General features: G+C 35.1%; 1 protein-coding gene across 6 annotated transcripts in view; it reads left to right on the top strand.

The window, feature by feature from the left end:
* The window catches only part of SDCCAG8 (SHH signaling and ciliogenesis regulator SDCCAG8), a 109,030-nt gene that overhangs the window by 9,279 nt on the left and 79,415 nt on the right, over window positions 1-20,336 (top strand). For all 6 annotated transcript variants that reach the window (XR_004238881.1, XM_032102662.1, XM_032102665.1 and 3 more), the window contains exons 2-12: window positions 326-490; window positions 597-679; window positions 4,038-4,151; window positions 4,557-4,682; window positions 4,978-5,118; window positions 6,468-6,532; window positions 8,584-8,772; window positions 10,835-10,973; window positions 13,551-13,703; window positions 16,051-16,185; window positions 19,230-19,346. Coding sequence is in view for 5 of the 6 variants with exons in the window: in XM_032102662.1 (XP_031958553.1) it covers window positions 326-490; window positions 597-679; window positions 4,038-4,151; window positions 4,557-4,682; window positions 4,978-5,118; window positions 6,468-6,532; window positions 8,584-8,772; window positions 10,835-10,973; window positions 13,551-13,703; window positions 16,051-16,185; window positions 19,230-19,346 (1,427 nt within the window). In the remaining variant the exon portion in view is untranslated. The remainder of the gene's footprint in view (window positions 1-325; window positions 491-596; window positions 680-4,037; window positions 4,152-4,556; window positions 4,683-4,977; window positions 5,119-6,467; window positions 6,533-8,583; window positions 8,773-10,834; window positions 10,974-13,550; window positions 13,704-16,050; window positions 16,186-19,229; window positions 19,347-20,336) is intronic.

Genomic DNA, 20,336 nt, shown 5'->3' with positions numbered 1-20,336 from the left:
GAAGGTTCATATGCTAGGAGATATTTTAGGGTCAAGTATATTATTATTTGTGCTGCTGCAGAGTGCTGTTGAGGGGCTAAGATGCTATTTATCGCTCTTCTCTGAAAAATTAGTGTTTAGTAAATGTTTTGCAAATATAGTAGTTGTTTTGGCTGTTTGCATTAGATAATTGCTTCCAGTGTCTGAGTTTAGGTCAAGTAGTCTAGCTAGACACATGCTGAATGCTTTTAGTTCTCTTATGTTTTTTTCCATTTAAAATATCAACCAGTAAATACTTTCTTTTGTGTTGCTTATTGTGGCCAATGATGTGGTTGGGTTTTTTTAGAACGTGCCATTGAAAGCATCTCTCAACTGAAACATGCCTTGGCAAAAGGTGAGGATGGCATTGGATTTGACCAGTCTGCTGTGGATGAGGGCAGTGACAATGCAGACAGGGACAAGGATGACTGTGGGAATGCAGCCAGTCAGGAACTGCAGCACAGTCACGCAGGTAAGATAACTCCGAAAGCAAATGGTTTAAACATGTTGAGGAATCATACTAATTTCAATGAAAAAGTAATTATTTATTGGTTATAATGGTTTTTATCTCTTCTTAGTTAACCAACTTAAAATGTTGTTGCAACGCCAAGAAAGAATGGAAAGTGAAGAGTCTCCCTCAAGAAGGAAGAAGTCATTACACGTATGTTTCTTCTGGTTTCATTTGTGTTGTTTGAATGAGTGCTGATTTTGTAGTATACAGGGGAAAAAAGAAACACTGAATCATTTTTACAGTCTTAAATATGGAAGGTTCCTGAGACTATGGCCAGAACTTGGTATGCTTATGACCATAGTGGAATAAAAGGAATCTATAATACAGGGTTTAGACTTTTCTCCGCTTTTGTTGACCATACAGTGGGGTCATCCATCCTTTTTGTTTTGAAAACACTTGGGATAGACAACAAGGGAAAATTTCTGAAAAAGCATCCGCTGTTTTCCTTTGACTGTACCTTAAGGATTCTCAATGTCCTTCTTGTGCTTTAACTATGCTTTTCCTTGAAAGAATTAGAGACATTCATACAAAAACAGGTTTTGTAGTTCTCTGCCAAAATGCAGTGGCCTCTGTCAAAGTTTGTTTACACCCTTACATGGGCTTCTCAGATGCTGCTTTATTGGAGCAGAACTGCACCAAAGTATGTGCAATGCACCGTTCAGTTACAGAGCAGCTGCTAGTTGCTAGAACCTCTATAGAAAAATAATTCAAAAGCACTGTTGCAGTTTTATCTTTTGATGGCCTACACTGAATATTTTTAGATTATACTAAGCAAGACAAACAGCTCTTTGCTGTCGAAGTTAACAGCAGAGTGATCTAAAACCTGTATTCCTTCTGTGTTGCTTTCAGCCTGTGTAAGAAGCATAGCTCTACTGTTCTGACATTAAGGAATTTTATTTAAAGTTAACTTTTCTGAGTGTTCTATGATCCACGAGTTTAGTATGGTTGTCCTGCCAGGTATTTTGCCTCATAAAGGCATAGGAAAGAGTTAGTGTTTTGTAGCTCAAGGGATCAATGCATCATTGGTTGACTTTGGCATGACATGAATCAGTATCAGTTTGTATTTAGCCTTGGAAGCGAGGGAAAGAATCTTTTATTCCATCTTTGGTGAAGTTTTCTACTTATAGTGGGAAGTTTCAGTTTTCAGAGAAAAAATAGGAATTTACTGTATTGGTACAGCATTGTCCCATTTCTTCCTCTTGAAGTTTCCAGTGAGAGACATCCTGTGAAGTGGTGACTTTATTCTCCTTTGCAGCTGTCCTCCATCTGCTTGAGGATATGAAAGTGTTCTGAAGACAGACAACGTGTAAAGCTCAAAAAGATGTTGAACTGCAAAATTGCACACACACCAAAAAAAAGCCCAAAACCTCATAAAATACAAGCTTGTCTGGTGATTTACTGGACACTGCAGAAATGATTCTTTTATAAGAAGAATCAAATTTCCCCAAGGTCAAGGCAAGCAAACTTAGGTTATGAGTAACCTTAATCTTTTGCTTTGAGTGATGCTGAAATACCAGATGACTGCTGAATAGTAAATGACTGCAGGATCTATAGCTAAATATAACATTTCATGAAAATTATACTCTTTAGTAACCTTTACCACACTTCATACATACAAATAATATTGTCTTAACAAAATTCCCTTTTCTTTCCCATTGATTAAAGTTGCAGTAGACATCAAATGAGTACATCTTTTCTTTGATTACACCCAGATGGTTGGGCAGAAATTTTCCTTCTGCTCTACGCTTCATCACCTGAGGTCCAGGCCCTGCAAGATTGCTTTGTATAACAACTGCAGTTCTGCTGGCTGGGTTTTGGCTAACCTAGCTGTACCCAGCCTCGTTTCCTGACACTGTTCTTAAGCTGGAGATGTGATGGATGGATTCCTGTTGTTTCCTGCCAGTTTATAGGGTGGCAGAGTTTCTCTAGTTCTGTGGTTTAGATGCTTGAAATTTGAGGCATTCAGGAAAAGTCCAAGGTGGGCCAAATTATTTGTGATGTTGGCAAAACTGTTTGTCACCGTGTAGAATGCTGGCTTCTAATGCTGCTAAGCATTTATAATTTATAAATCCTTTTCAATATTAAGTATTTGAATGTGAACGACTTTTCCGAGACTCAGGCATAATTGTTTTGTAATTCATACTGATCAGATGTGTCTTTCAGTTCTGATTTTAGTACCTGGCCTAATTTACATCCATGACTCCCCTGACCTCTGTTCTTTCACCCTGTTTCACATTATATTGTGAGAACATTAATTTAAAAATCCCGAATTAATTTATAATCAATTTATAACAGTTATATTGTTAAAAAGGTAAAAAAAAGTCACAGAGGTCCTCTGTTCTTTTTGTGTTGAGAAAATGTACTACCTGTTATTTTCCTTTTAGTGAAACATTCCTTAGCACTATTGTTTACATTGCAGTGATGTTTCTCAGGTGAAACATTATAACTGTTTTTCAGTGAAAAATAATTTTAATAGAAATGGAGTTTTTCCACATTTTCTAACGCTGCTGTGGTATAATCTTTTCAGGGAGGCAGCTGGAGGTCTCAGCTGCAAGATATTTATTATGCTTTCTGAGAAGAGAGAGGGATCAATAGGAGCCAGAGAAACAGTTGACTTACAAATATTATCAAGGCTATATCATATATACTTTAACAAGTGTGATTCCTTTTTTTAAAATTTAATTTATAAAGTAGGATTAGGAATTTAAATCAAGGTGAATTCTGAGTCAATAGAACATGGGGCTTATGTGTACTGAGCCAGGCAGAATATGTTGCAAATTTGGAATTCCTTCTCTAAAGGGATATTTTTTTCAGATGGTTCTGGACATCTTCCATTTGTCTCTGCAATCCTGGTTCCAGATATTTCAAGTGTCCCCCTCTTTAAAAAAGCTAATACTTATATTTGATATAATTTCACTGTAAGGTTTTTGTAGCTAGAAACTTTCACCTCATCCTGATTGAAGGATTATACCTTTATAAAGATTGGACAAGAAATTTTAATATATTGTTTGCAGAATCTGTAAATAAGATAACTAGTAGGTATAATAGCTAGCCATTAGTACCTTGGTTTACTTTTTTTTATTTTGATTTGTGGGGTTTTTCTTTGGGGTTTTTTTTGAATGGTGAATATTTCAAAAGTAATATTTAAAAACAAGGATGTAGGTTTCTGAATTTTTGGTCTTTTTAGACTTCAGTTATATTTGAGAAGTATATAATGGAATATTTTTGCACAAAAAGGCACGTTTCAGACCCAAAATCACAGGTGTTAGAATTGTACGAGTTTCAAAAATAGGTAGGGATCAGCATACAGATGTTTGTTTTCCTCCAGAATCATGAGCTAGTGCTAGAAATATACCTGTTGCTCCTCTGAGAAGACTCCATTAACAACTCTGTGCATTTTGTGAATCCTTAACAGAAAACTGTAGGTTGTATTCTGTGTGCAAGCAGCATCTTAACTGCAACAATGGAAAACCAGAACGTAACACATGCTATTCTTAACTTCCTTCAGAAACCCACAGAAGCTGTGCCTGGAGACTTACCAGCCCTTTCCGATCTCGTTCCTGTAATCAATGATCAGTCGCAGTACATTAACCATTTGGAAGCAGAAGTGAAGTTTTACAAGGTATCAGACAACATATTTGACCTACTAAACCCCTGGTCTCCCAAATATGAAGAATTGCATTAAAAGCAGCTTACACTTAGACTTGAGATTGATTGCTGTAATGACCAAAAGTGAGCCAAATGCAGTTCAGTAGATCCATTACCCTGTGTCTTGGTGTCTGGCTTTTAAGGATCTTTGAAGACATTTTTATGTCCCATCACAAATACAAATTAGCATTTTTTTTAAAAGAAGTTTTATGGGAATTTCAGCTGCAAAAATACAAAATCTGTCTTTTGAGTTTTCTTAGTCTCTCTTAAAGGGTTAAAATAGTTCAGAATGTTAGTCGAGACCCTTGGTCTCAAGATGTATCCCAATATTGACAGCCGTCTTAAGGAAGCTTTTAAATGCAATTCCTTTATCCTATAGGACGAGTTGTGTGGGATGAAAGATCGAGAACAGGCAGTTTTACTTGAAAATGAGGAGCTCCATCAGAAACTGAAATTCTTAACTGCAGAATACACGTTGAGAGAACAAACTCTTCTAGATGTCTCAGTAAGTTTTTATTTTTTGTTCCTTTCATCAGTGCTCAAGGATCTGGCCAGATTATTTTTATGGAAGGGTCTACAAATGGTTGTCTGCAAACAGAATTTTAGTCAAAATTTAATGAGAATTTGTGAACATGGATTTCCTTGGGTGACATCATTATCATAGGTTGCTAACCTAATTAACTTGTTTATTGGTTCTTATATTCTACTGAAGATTATAAAATTCAATACTTACATAAGTACATTTGTTTAAAAAACCAGCCTACATAATCATAACTGAAGCATTAATACTTTTATTTTAGGCAAATACTCAGAACTCCTGGCCTGTAGGTGGTAAAGACTGCAGCACACACCAGCCTGTCACCTCATCAGCAGCACATAACAAAGATCAGGCTTTTGTTACAGCAGCTTCTGGAGACAAAGCAAAATGGCCTGTAGGACTGGTTGGTATTACCTTGCTTCACAGAGTCTTACCTTTGCAAAGCTGTTCAGTGCTTTGTTGTTGTTCCAGTTCTGATGATCAACCTTGTAACAGAGACAGGAGAAGTTTTAGTTGACTGAACCTTAATCTGAGCTCAAATTTTATTTTCTGAAACCTCGTTACACCCTAATTAATATTATTGTGCAGTTAGACACAGATGGCAGATTGTATCTGCACATGATGACTTCCCAGAGATAATTCTTGTTTAAAGATAACGGCTTCACTGTACTTTGGAGATTCTTACGAGTAGCACAGCGCCCAAGCAGGTGGGAATTTGGCTGGTGTAACTTATGTAGCCCTCCACACAAGCTCTTTCATAACAAGTTGTTCTGCTCCTGGAGCAGCACAGGCTCACTAAGGTACAGAAATAGCTTTGTGCAATCTGCTTTCCCTAAGCTGAATTACATCTTGTGCTTTGAGAGATACAGAGGAGTCCTAGTAATTTTGAGATGATGTTGTCTCTTCCTGTATTTTTTATTTCAGAAGATATTAATTTTCCTTTTGCTCTGAAGTAGTGGGGTAGTGTTGCTATCTTTTGGGAGAAAAACTTGGCTAATCGAAAAGTTTTGAGATATTTTATCCATGTGCATTTGTGTACTCTGGAATTTATAGGGTACTTTAATTCTTTAATTATATGGGATTTGGGGTTTTTTAATAGAAAAATATAGTTTTGGTATTTTTATGCTATTATTTTAGAGCTGAAGACCTCAGTGGTCACTGATGCAGTTGTTTGAAAGCTAGTTTTTACAGTAATTGCTCTTTTCTTCATCTGCCACACTTAAAGTAGGAGAATAATGTTGATTGTAACTTCTTTCCAAGCATAGTGAGCTAAATTTGTAGTGCTTTATCTGGTTTGTTATCACCATTGTATTTAACATGGGTGTGGTTGATTCATATACCTAGTTCTTCACCAGGTAATGAGTAACTCACTGTATTATAAATAAATAGCCTGTGTAGTTGAAGTTTTTCATAATTCCTTTTTAAAATCTGCTGACTTGTGGGAGAGCAAGAGCAAGCTTGAGACATGATCATCAATTTCTCTGAATCATTGTAGAGAACTGAGGACTGCAGTTGGAGCTGAAACAATTTACCATATGAGGATCTGGCAAAAAACCTTATTTAGCAATAAAAAATGGGAGGGTTGTTCACTTTTTAGATTTTCAGAAGTGTGAAACATTTAGGTTTCTCTGCCACTAGTATTTCAACAGGTTTATGTCCTCAGGGGAAAAGAATGTGGGTAAAGTCTAGGTTTATTTGTAAAGACTATTATGAAGAATGCAAGACATATCTTTTCTCCCATCTTTTCTAAAGGAGAACCTAAAACTTCTTTATCAAGAAAAAGTCAGTATCCTTGATGCTCAAATACAGTCTCTAAGGTAAAGTGAACTTTTTTTTTCTTAAAATGATCCTTAATAAATTGTCACCACATAACAGCATGAACCACTCTTAAACTGAATTTAACTAAGAGAATGCCTGAATGGGTGAATGTTGTGTCTTCTGATAGTGTCCCTGAAAACCGGTTTTCTATTAAGTTCTCTCAGATATAACTGTAGCAAAATGGAATGTAGTGCTATTTTATAGAAACAGTAGCAATATAAAACATCTTATCTTTTTTACCCTCTTTCCCCTAAAAAAAGGTGATGTAAGATGGACCAATCAAAGAAAAAAGACAAGTTAAAATTTTAACTTGCGTGATGACTCCCATAATTAGCTGCCTTCTGCTAATATTTTATATTGTAAATTTTGGAGATCTTAAGCATCAAACTAGTTTAGGCCACATAATTTTGGAGCAGGAAAACATAATTTTGAAGCATACAGGCATATTTCTAGCTGTGTGACCTGCACATCTTTAAATGCAAAAATATTTGAAAGTAAGTCCTTATGTACTCCTCAAAATATTCAAGGTTTGAAAGTAGCAAACTATGTAAAAACAGAGGAAGAAACAACCACTTAATGATTTGGTTTTCAGGACTGAGCTTCCCCCTGTACACATACATTAATAATACTGCTGCTGAGTCTGTTTAATTATGTTTTTCCCTGAATAAATCGTAGTTTCGTATAATTGAAAATGCTAGACTTTTCTGTGTGTAAAACCAGTTATTGCTAGGGAGACAAGTTTAAATAATGCTCTCTGCATTGGTGAAATCTGAAACCTGCAAAGCCAGTTGTGTTAGTGAATGTAAAGGAGGATCTTAAATTTCAGCTGTATAATCCAATTTTTATTTTTTTCCCCCCTTGGCCTCAAATGTTATATTTACTCAAAAATAATTCTTGGAGGCTAAGGTTGTCTCAAAAGTTCCTCAAGTATATTATTCTGCCTCTTGATTTCTCCTAAGAGGCACAATCTTGCAAACAGGAAGTTCTGCAAAGCTAAATTTTATTGAAGTGAGAAATTATATCACTTTCAGTGGGACTATCTTTCCTTCTAACTTCAAGGATGAATATACGCAGCACTTGCTGATTTCTGGCCAAGGCTTTCCAACAATAGGTTTGTTCCACCATGACTGTCTAAGGATATAAGCAGAGCAAATTCTGCTCAGGTTACAGTGAATTATATGTAATAGACCAAGTACTAAAATTGGAAAAAGTGCACAGAAGATTTTCCAGATGGAAATAAGAATGCATGCAGTGTATATATCATGTGCACAGTAAATCCGATGCAACCAGAATGTGTCAGACTTCCTATGTGTATGCTGCCCAGATGGCCTGCATAACAAACCCAAAGTTTTGGATTCATTGCACAATTTGTCAAATTGATCTATATGTGCACAGTGTGCATTTGTCTGGAACTTCCTGATGTTAACATTCCTATTGCTTGTGAGCTCCCCAGCCTGACACATGCTTGGAAATTCTGGAGAAAAGTCTTCAGAGCACCTGGTAAAAATTTTGGAGACAAGTAAAAAACTCAGGCTGTTTTTCTGCATGTGTTTGACCTCAAGTTATGTATATTGCTGGATCTGGGTGAATGTGCTGATTATGTCTGGATTCTTGTCTAGGGAGCAGAGAATAAATATGAAGTTAGTGATGTTATTAATAAAAACAACAGAAAATTGTTAAGAGTATTGAAATATTTATATGGCTGATAGTAGTTTTTGCTAATGAATATTATACTCTGTTCAGACAAAATGTAAGCCTACAAGTATTTCATCTAATAATTTTCTGTTTAACTTCAATATTTTCTGATACTACAGGGGAAGAAACAAATTAACACAGTATTGTTCTGTCTTTTAGTAATTTTGATTGGGCAGTTCAACTGTTATTTTTCTGTTAAAGTCTTCCTTAGCCTATTGAAATGTGTAAAATAATGTTCATTACAGGGATACTTACAGTTCTTTTTAGGTTACATTTGTAATCATATATTGTATATGGATATAACTTGTAGAAATATATAATTTCACAAATAATATTTTTTATTTCTTCTTTCTAGAAAAGACCTTTCAGAATCTCAGAAGACATGCAAAGATTTGGAAGAAAGGCTGCAACACCAGAAGTCGCTCGTTGCAGCCAGAAATTCTACCCAGGTTGGTGGTCTGTGCCTGAACTGTGCCCAGCACGAGGCTATTCTTGCACAGACTCACTGTAACGTTCACGTGCAGACCATCGAGAGGCTGACAAGGTAGGTTGAGGGGGAGGTATGTAATTTGTGATTGGAAGTGTGGCTGCTGGCATTAAACCAGTTAAGTCCCAATGTGTTGGGTCCCATTCACAGAGAGATGTGTACTTATGGAACAATACACTCCCAAGCTGGAGTCATAATGCTGAAATCAGTGAATGTAGGTCACAACCACTTTGAAATCTACAATAGCTTTGCTATGTATTTCAAGTGAGAAAGAGTGTTAGTTGTTATCATGTAATTATGATACCTTGGGCTGACCAGATAATGAGACTATTTACAGTCTGTTTCCTACACTTTTTGTACAAACAAGTCCTTCACTGTCAGCACAAATATTGTGCAAGTCCCTGTGTTTTGATTGATTATTTCTTGCAAAATTCATTATATTTCTGTAGCTGGAAGTTTTTGTGGTTCCACTTTGTTCTTCTTACGTATGGGGAACTTTTCAGATACATGAACAATAGGTCAGGTGCTTGGGGTAGGATGCATTTCCTACCCCAAACACCTGTAGTAGTTCTTCCCTGACTACAATAAGACAGGGGAAAGAAGTTCCATTGGATAAAAATAAATTAAATTATTTGGTGCAACCTTCTTTTTAATTCTAGTTTTTGTTTAAATAATTTTAAAAACCCCAGCTATAGAGGCTGAATACATATAGCTCAGAAACCCCAACAGCATTAAATTTTTTTTCTTAAGGAATTCTGCCAGTCAATCATCTTCAAAAAACACTCTCCCTTTCTACTTGCTAGTAGTAATGATAGGATACTGCAACTTTCTCAAAGTTTGTTAAACAGCTATCTTAATTTCTTCTTAAAAGCTTCTTAATTTCTGAGGTATAAGAATGAGCCTGCCAGAGATGGAATAGTGGGTCAATTAGAAGCAGGGAGACTGAAGGGACATAGTAGATATATATAGTTGGTCAAGTGGGCATTATCCCTCTGCAGGACATGGCTCTTGCCAGGATTTATGTATTTTTTTTCTATTATCGAGTCCAAGAATTGTCTGGGAAAGCTTTATTGCTGCGAAGTTGTGTTTCAAAATCTGCTTTTGTAACAAAAGTAATTATTTGTCACAGATGTTGGAAAATATGAACAAACTGTAAATCAGTACATTCTCGTCCTCTTACATTATAGTGCAGCTTGAAATAAAAGATTTGAATTGACCTCTTTATTTATCTTAAACCATTATTTCATTTGGAGGTTTAAAAAAATCTAAAAGCTACCCCTACTTGAGATGCAGTTTATTATAAAAAAAGGGTATTTTAGTAGGAATTTTCAAAGGAACTTTGTCAAATTCAAAAATGAAATAAAATTTCAAAATATGGCTGCTAGGTCTCTGGGAAATACCAAAAAATGTCTTACCATTTCACACAACATTAAGAACACAACCGTTTTCAGATAGAATCTCGAGCTGCACCTAAACCACAGGCAATTAAACTTAATTTAAAAGCTTTTAACATATCAAAATAATGAAAAGGTGAGGTCAAGTATTACAGTTTTACCAACTCTGCTTCACCATTAATACAGATGTCAGTGTCTTAGTTAACAAAAGTTCAGAAAAGTCGTAGAATCCAGGTGTCTTATTGTTAGGCTTAGTTCCAGTTTGCAGCAGATGGATTTAGATTGTCATTTGACATACTTAGCGATTACTTGCTGAACCTAACCCTTCCATTTTATTGTTTTTCCCTCTTTTATTTACATTTAATGACAGTGTAATGCCACATCGCCTTTTTTTTTATTTGTGTGGATCCCCGTTTTGTTATATCAACAGAATGTGCTCGGCTTCAGTATATTAATGACTTGAGATCTGCTCTCTTTACTGGCAGTTTCTCTAATGGTCCATGCTTCTGAAATGAAGGACTGGTTGGCAAGCAAATGATATTTTCAGTATCTGCCAAGCTTGCAGTATGCTGTCTTTCACTCATGAGTTCTAGTCTTGCTTTGCTTACCAGCCTTATGTCTTTTAGCTGTTTGTATTTTATATTTGGTATACCTTTTGTTTGGGGCTTTTTCTCTTACAAAAAGATATAGAAGAAGTATCTGGGTTGTTTTTTTTTAATACGCAGAGAAAGAGATGACTTGATGGAAGCACTTGTTTCAGTGAGACAAAGCATGAAAGAGATGCAGCAAAGAGAATCTAATGCTTGTAGGCAAGTTGAACATGCAGTGCAAATGGCAGAAGAGGCCAATTTCGAAAAAACAAAGGTAAATTCATCACGGAATTAGAGCTTTTTAGTGTTCAGATCTAATGCAAATGTTAATTCGTTTCCATGCTAATGAGAAAATACATGTGTAAGACCATTGTCATATGTTGAGATGATGTAGATTTAAAACAACTGCACCATGTGACAGTTTCTGAACAGTAATATGAACTCTGTATTCAAGTTCTTAAATTCTCATCAATACTGTAAGGAGTGTTGCATTTTTTAATTGTGATGTAGTTTCACAGCTAGGTGATATAAACTGAGGTGTAGAATTTTTAAAGGCATTCATGACACATAAGAGGATAATTTTGACATCACATTTCTGGCCTACTCTAGGAAGAATAGTTAAAATGCTTACAAACAATTCTTTTTTGCCTCAGATCAGAGCAGTGCAAGAACTGATTAACTATCAGAGCTCTTTGAAGATGAGAAATTTTGTCTAATGATACCTGCAGGAAGCTTTTGTTATGTAAATAATAAAAATAAAACCTGTTTTGATCTAATGCTTGTGTTAGCCCTAGTTCTGTACACAATCAACCTATATTGACCTAAATTATTTCCTTGATAGTTAGTGACATCTACTGTACTATTAGTGAATTACTATGAGAGAGGGTTGTTTTTGCTTGGTTTTTGTAATTAAATGCAAACAAGATTGATATAATTGTTGTATTGATTGAATTGGTATTATTTATCCAGTGCTGTAAGAGAAGAGCGTGTGCTTGTAGGGTTGTGTGAAGTGCTACCTGGTTGTCTACAAGGTTGAATAGTAGTGTGGGTTTTTTTCATGCTCCAAAACTGTTTTAATATGAAAGAACAGAAAGAAAATTTTGTACTTATACTGCATTAATTTTACCTTTTTACAAGTACTGTATACCTCTTGGTAAGTACAAACCATCCTTTTTTTCCCCAGTCCTATTCTACTTGTGAGGGCTGGTTTTCTTAATAACTAGCATGGAATCCCTTAGAACAGTCCACGTAACAAGTGAGAAGTTAACACATTAAGCCTTCAAATTCTACGATTGCAATTTCATCAGCCTGTTGACCCAAAGTCTAACCTCAGGTGCTTATCATTTAAAACCACCATTTCTTCTTGTCTTTTGGTTGTCTCAGTAGTTTGTGTCCTCTTGCTTATTGCATAGAGCAGGGAGGAGATCTGTTATGGTGAAGTTTACATAGCTGAAGCAAAATCAGAAATATATTTTTAACACAAATGTCATAAAAGAGTTATTGTTTGAGCTGCTCATTGTCAGAACAATGGAGCTAACAAAATAGACATTTCTTCTTGAAATGCAACTAATGTAACTACTTTCTTCTAGAGTGGCACTGGTTTAGATGTCTACCAAGCTACAGCAGCTTTATGCAGGCAATTGTTTGCTGATGTTGATGATTCTTTCCTACAGAAAAGGATTCAGTGCCATAACAGAGGGATTCTCTCACCACGGTAGACTTGATATAGGAAAGGGATCCTCCAGAGAGTCCCACAGAATTGCCATAAAACTAATGGAGACTGTTAGAGCATTCTCTAAAAAAACATTGTGTAACTTACTCCCCTCATGAACAGTCCAACGCCAAGAAAATTGAACACAGGGGATTGGCTTTGAGTTAAAGAAAAATAAAAGTTAAAAAAAAATTAATTTGAAAATAAATAAAATGGTTAATAAGTTAGAATTCCTAGAAAGAGGTTACTCTAGCTTCTTTGAAACAGAGTATGCTGGATATCAGTGAAATGTTGAAATCTAGTTTACTTGTGGGCTAGCAAAGCTCCCTTTAGAGTGCTTTGAATACTTGGATTTACTTGTAATGGAGTAGTGTATTTCTGATTTAAACTGACATAACACTCAAATTCTGCACTTTGGCAGAGATACAGAAGCATATATGGATAAATATCTTCTTAGCTTTTTTAGAAGTGTTTTGAGAGTATTCTTGAACTTAAGTTTCTTCTTTTTTGCTAGAAAACACATCTATACCCTGTGTTTTAGCACCAGAAATTAAGCAGTACCTTTATGAGGTTTTTTAGTAGAATTAATTTTGACAAACCCTAGACAATTTGTAAAATGTTTTTTGTGTCTTTACTGACTGCTTTCAGATTTCTTAGCATTCTGCACTCAGTAATTCATTTCAAGAGGAGATTAAGTAGAAGTGCATACATTTTATTAATTTTTCCTTCAGTTCTTTAGTTAGACACTGGCCACTGTATTTGCAAGGAGTCAAGTACTGGAGGCTGATTCTAGTGATGTGCATTCAGGAATTTTAAATTTTAAATGCAAGGCAAATAATCAGAGTTTTAGAAGAGCAGCTACTTATTTGGAAAGTACATTTGGACAAATGCTTCCATCTTTGCCATGATTTCTAAAACCAATTAAATTTCTCAATTACAGTACGGCATGTATATACATACAAACATATACATCTGTTTTGATTTTGTTAGTCCTAGATGTTAACACAGTTGAGTATGTATAAACATCATAATAACTGCATAAAAAATAAAAACATTGGTTTTTTTGAAGGTATTAGATAAATACCATGTTTGTTTAAAAATTTTAGGTTTCTTTCACTTAAGCAAATTGGGGTTTTTCAGGCTCTAGTCCACTGTGACCAACTGAAAAGTGAGATGGAACGGCAGAAGAATTATCTTGAAAAGGAGTTGGCTGCCCAGCTAAATAAGAGGGCTGATGAAAAAGAAGCACTGCAGGAAGAAATGAAGAAGGAAAGGGAGGACTTGACCACAATGGTATGAGTTGGTTCTTTTTCTGTTTGTGTATTACAATGAGGGTATCATCCTCTTTAAACTTTGTTTGCTTGTCTTTTATTTTTAGTTTCGGATGTGAGAGCTCAATAAGTCACTTCCACCATTTCTTTAAAGCAGTGGTAGATAAGTGGTCCTTTGAGTTTGAGTAACTGGGGTTTGTGCTGTGTCTCTAGATACATACTAGGTTGTTGATATTATGCACTTTATTTTAGGTTGCATAATATTTTTAATGCACTTTGTCAAGGTAAGAAAGGGTTAAGTAATATGTGATGCAAGGTTTGTACCTAGCTCTTTTATAAAAATTATTACTTAATTTGCCAAGGCAAGCATTCAGAAGTTAGCACATGTCAAATTTAGGATTCTTTGCTACTTTGATCTTACATATACATTAATGTTACAATATCATAATTTCAAAGTGATCTTATCATATGTTTAGTTTTCCCACCTGCAGAAATGTGTTGGAGTCTCTTTTCTCACTTTTACTAATGTTTATAAACTCTCTGAGACAGAATCTGTCTCATCGTTTATGCTGTGACCATTGTGATAGTCTTGATAACCTGGTTTTAGACTTCTAGATGCTGCTGTAATTTGAGTATAAAACATAAGGGTTTTCTGCCCAATGGAGTATACAGAGGAAAGCTCATGCTAACTGCAGTAAGCCTGTGATAGAGGATGCATTTCTAAGGTGATTGAAATGGGAAGAAGTGTAGAGAGATAAATACTTCATGAATTAGTGGTTTTCACACTTGTGATTTGCAAGGTCTTCAACCATTTTCTGGTGGAGGTTTGGAAACAATAGAGTGAATTTCTCTCCTGATTGTAGACTTTTTCTTATATTTTGGGACTCTCTTACAAGTTGTATGGCTTATTTCTAAAAATCCGGCAAGCACAGACTGAACAAAATAAACCATTTAAGTGTGTGTAAAAAAACCTCTTTGACTTCAATTCCAGATATAAAAACAGATATTAAGCACAGTGATAGGAACTAAGTGATGTTTAAGTACATGCACTGATCATGAGTGATCTGTTGCCAGGGAAACTGAAATTAAAGAAAATAACCTTCCACTGGAGACAATTATTAAGCAATTCCTTGTTTGACTCCTTGCTGTCTATTAGAAGTTATCCCTTTTATGAAGTTAGCTGTTTTGTTACAGAGTTTCTTTAAAGCAGTGTATTCACTCCAAAATACAGCCTACTAGACAAGCATTTAATACTTTTTTTTGGTAGAATATTTCACTCCATGTCATCACATTACTTTGTATTTCATCACCCACTGAGATGTGTTTTACTGCAACCGATTCCGACTTTAAGTAGTTGTAGTCTTCATGTTTAAATCCTGCATTTACATAGAACAACATATAGTGACACTAATGATGATGTCATGCCTGGTAATTAAAGATATGGGATGACTTTGTAGAAAATTATGATCTATATTAACGATTTACACCTACATATGATTAACTACTTTTATGTTTTGGGATTATGAGGTGGTAGAAATGGTATACTGTGCATCAACTCAAGATTCGTATGAATATTTTATTGCTTACTTTATGAAATGGTTTGTTCGAAGGAGAGAATTGGCATGATACATAAATCAGGTGGTTGTATAAGGAGTGAAAAATAGTTACAAATATATAATCCTCTAGGTCTGGCTTTGAATTTCTGAAAGTTAACCTAGAACTGTCAGACACCATTATTTCCACTTATATTAGTGAGCTTCAGGGCTAAATAGCTGAAGGTTCACTGTCTCTGTTTTATTGTTACATTTTTAAATCATTTAGCAAAATTTCATCGAAATTACATTAGAATTTTGAATATACTATTTCTATATGAGTTTTGCACAACATTATGCTTTGATTTATAGTGTTGAAGTGCTTTCTGAACTTGAAAATTAATTTAAGATCTGTGGTTGCAACAACAGTTTTCTTTAGCTGGGAGAACATGATTTGGTTTGAATCAATCTACATAAGGATGGATAAGAAGGTGTTAAATAGTACTTTTACACTGCAAAACTAATGTATTCAACTGCTTCTGACACCTTGTCCATATTAACAAGTCCTGGAGACTAGTGCAGTTGATGGAAAGTTTCAAATAAACTACTGTATGATAAATTAATTAAAAATGGCAAATCCATTAATAAAATAATGTAGCCATATTCTATTATTAATAATATAGGATGTATTTTTATTGTACATGCTTGATTTTTTATGACACTTTTAATGTTATGTATTTTGTCTACATACAGTTGCTTTTGAGGAGAAAGTTCCACAAGAGTTTGATCTGTGGTTGGTCAAATTGCATCATTACAGTGTTCTTGGACTTTTTGCAGGTGACAGCTTTGTCTAAGGATGTGGCTGTTTTGGAGGCTCAAGTAGAGAGAATTACAAGGGAAAAGAATTCTCTAGTTAACCAGTTAGAAGAATCCCACCACCAGCTTGCATCTCATGAAATGGAGATGAATAAGGTAAGCACATTTATAAAGGAGTATTAAGCTTGGTTTTTCTTATCACTGTGACCTGAAAGAAGAGAATCTTTGCCTTGTCCATTTTCTTCTGTTTTGGTAAGGGATGTGTGGTAACTGTAGATTTCATCTCAATATCCCAGAGGCACTACAACTATCCCAGTTGCAGGGGTAAAAAAAAAGACTTTTTCAGTTTCCAAGTCACCTTGTCATGCAGAAGCAAACTTTTCTACTTTGCAGCCTATGAGGGTCACTATTTAAAACTCTGTTCCAGTGTTTCAGTAAGAATTGTGTTTGGTCTGAGTGAGACAATGTAGAATTCAACAGTGTCCTCAATTGCTACCTGTGGGACTTGCAGTGCTAAAATAAAGGGAGCTATTAAAATCACTGTTTTTCAAGTACTTTCCTTTAGACTTTCTATGTAGTACACTGCTTAATTCAGTACTATTGATAGTATGCCTCTTAGAAAGAGATCTTCTAGTTAAGAATTATAGCTTAACATGCACCTTGTGTAGGTGTCTCACTCTTGGGTGCTTTCTTTTGCACGTTTCTCAATCAGTTAGTGCCTTTATGTGGGTCATAACATGAGAAAGAAAAAAATATTTGCTACAGCCTCTTGAAATGTCTATATTCCTTACCAATAATCCTAGGGCCCATCCTATTTCCCCAGTTGTTAATTGCAAGGATTTGAGGAGCAATTTATTCTTTGGGCCTCTAGAGATTTCTAGAGCGGTTCTCAAGAGTTCCTGTCTTCCCCTGCTGTCCTGGCTGATAGAAAGAGGCGAAAGTATTGCAGAAAATTCATAGCAAAAAGTCATCCCAACATACTAGAAAACTGAATTTCACTTTAACTGAAAGACAAATGAGTATTTTAAGAATGTCAGAATGGTTTGATTTACCAAGTCTGAAACACACTTCTGGTCTTTCAGGCTGGGTTCACAAGTGACTAGCACCACTTGCAGGGGTGAGGAGGTGGTGAAAGAGGCAGTAGGTACAAATATTCATTGGTCTGAAAAGAATAATATTGTACCCTACCAATTTGATGTTATCTCTCAGGAGATGATACTGTGGTTCCTGTCTCTGCTTCAGTTAATGTTAACACAAAGGTGAATGGGTGGTCACCTTGCAATAGTCTATGCTGTATTTTAATTGCATTGTCCGGAGAGATTGGAAAACTTCATTTGTGTCCCTGTACTAAACTGAGAAGTCTTGAAAATCCTGGAGGAACCTCCCAACCACTGAGCTGACGGGACTCTGTGCATCACCCTGACATTTTCATTGGCTATGTGATATCTTTGCTTGTGAATCTGACTTCTTGTTTCCAAACTCAGTTTGCCTTTATTAAAAACAGAAAATAGCAACACTTTCGTTTTGAGTTTTATCCTAATTATTGTTTTCCTTCATGCACCAGAAGTCAGGGAAAGAAAATATGGAGTGAGGATCTATTTCCTTCTTTCCTTAGGAGACTGAAAAATCCATTATTAGGACAGCACCATCTGCTGATTCTTCTGTGTTATTCCCTTTGTACAATGTATGGGGGAGCTGAAGGCAAGGATTGCTGTATTTTTTTAGTTTCACTTGGAGGAAGTGACATACTGCATTTTGTTACATCCCTCAGGTAAAGGAAGGAGGAGGTAGAAAGCCAGGGTTTGCAAGCCATGCAGTTGCATCTCAAGATTTTTTTTAGTTGCATATAATATTTTAGTGTTTAAAAAATGCTTTAGAACTTTGCCATTCTTCAGAGCATTTGCTGCTTTGTGTTATTTGCAATGGCTAAATTCACAAGCTGTCCTTTGAATTTATAAGTGATGCTACTTTTTAAAAGTTATGACAGTTGGTTTAGTTTTTTGCTAGAGTGATTTCATTGCGGTATGCATATTTACTTTTTCCCCACTTTTTTTTTAAGGAGAAAAAAAAAAGTGAAAATGAGAAGAGGTATAAGACTGAAAAACAGAAATTAATTTGGGTTGTAGAATATGTGAGAACGTTTTTGAGAAGCACAGAGGATTGTAGCAGCAAATTAAAAGGATGTACATTTAAGGAGCAAGTGCTAAAAGACTATAGGCAAGGCAGGAAAGTAGAGTGAGTTGGGAAGAAAGTTGACTAAGAGGAGCTGTGAGTAAACACATTTGCATTCTCACTAAGGCATGTGCACGTATTTGGATGGTTAATTAAGGTGAAATGAACAGGCACAAATTGGAGGTGATGGCACAGGATAAGGACAAAAAGGGGACAGCTTAGATTGAAAATGGAAGAATAACAACCCTGCACAGCAGTATAGTTATGTGGAAGGGATTAGTGATCTTCTGGTTTTGTTTTGGTTTTTTCTATTTCTTTCACTTTCTCCTAACCCCTTCACAGATTGTCTGAAGTTGAACTGCCAGTTGGAAAGGATTGAGGGGGTAATATAACAAACCCTGCAACATCAGAGAATAATTGTGTAAAAGTGATTTCTTGAAGTGTTGCTTTGATCCATTTCTTCTGGACCATGTATCTGTTTAAATCAGACATTATTTTTTAAAGACATTATCTTCAGTTTGCAATAAGTTTGTAATGCTCTGATCAAACTTTGAAAATTATTGTGTTAACATTTAAACAATTTCTTTCTCAACAGCGTAAAATTGGCAAGTTAAAATACACCTTTATTTAGGAGTGTGATAGATGCTTTACTTCTAGGTTTTGAACATGTTGACATAGACTTTCTTGGGATTTTACAGAGAATGAGAGAAGAATATAAAACCAGCAACTGTCATCTAACTGTATCTAGTGACATGTATTTACAGCATAAGTATTTATACTTAGCAAAATCTTGATCCAAATATATTTGAATCTAGAAGATACTGCATATGTCAAAGTTAATTACTATATATAGAATTCAGATCCACCTTTCTATGTAAAAACATTTACCATTTGTAGACCCAAAATATCTGTAAATTAAAAATATGTTGCATTTCAACGACCTGTAGAGGGCACCAAAAGATCTAATTGCAAACCCTGGTCTATGGATTCTTCAAGCTACAGATCATGTTGTCTGTGTAATCTAACAGGTGTGTGGAGAAATGCGCTATCAGTTGAATCAAACCAAAATGAAGAAGGATGAGGCAGAAAAGGAGCTCAGAGAGTACAGAACAAAAACTATAAGGGAGCTTGAAATTAAGGACCAGGTAAGAGATAATACTGCTATAACTTTGCAGTTATTAGTAACCTAAGTAGGGTTTTTTCAGAAGCTGGAATGATTCATTTTTCTAATAGTGGTCATTTATTACTGTTAAATGGTTTCTAAATTAATGGCAAAAAGCCAGATTTTACTGCTAAATAAATACCTCTTGGTTATCTTAATCTTGTTTTCAGCCCTAGTATGTTCAGTTTTGCGCATCACTCATTCCATGCTTTCATATAGAATTACTCTATCATATTATTCATACAAGCTACTTAAATTCTATGTACTGTATACATGTGTTTATACACTTTTTCTCACAAATAAATCCACACGTAATTACCTATACATGCAGTCTAACAGAACATTAAAGACTCTAAACATAACCTAATGATACCAAAAATGAAAATTATTTATCTTCCAATTTCTTTAAAGATTCAATGTTACTGAATGCTGGGATTCATAAAAAAGTTTAAAAAAACAAAACCAAAACAAAAGTAACCTTCTAGAAAAATAATAACTATAGAAAAATTCCACTTGGCATTAACTGTTGCTTATCTAAAACTGGGTTTTATAATAATACAAAAACCAGTATATGCCTTAGGTAGTTTGTGAGAAAACATCCCATGCAGTAAGAAAGATTATTAGAGTAACCTGCAACATACTTGGCAAACAGCTTGAACAGGTGTAATCTGCATCTTTTGAGGTGCCCTTTTTCTTGAGATTCTATCAATTTTTCTCTAGGACTTCAAACTTTCAGTATTTCTCATAAGTTGTGATTTGCACATAAGAGTCTTCTAAATACACAGATATGTAAGATGCACATGAGGATGATTTTTTTAATATGCTTTTTGTTATTTGAGCAGCCTATCCAACAGATTTTGCATCATTCTTTTTCTTGTAAATAACTGAACAAATCATTCCCTGTATAAGAATATATGTAGGGGGAAAATAAAGTATTTCAAAAATTAAATTTTTAATTACCAGTTACTCAAAA

This window comes from Corvus moneduloides, chromosome 3 (genome assembly GCF_009650955.1).
Source record: "Corvus moneduloides isolate bCorMon1 chromosome 3, bCorMon1.pri, whole genome shotgun sequence".
Taxonomy (NCBI): Eukaryota; Metazoa; Chordata; class Aves; order Passeriformes; family Corvidae; genus Corvus; species Corvus moneduloides.
Note: the sequence above shows the minus strand (reverse complement) of the source record. Positions and strands in the feature narration are given on the sequence as shown.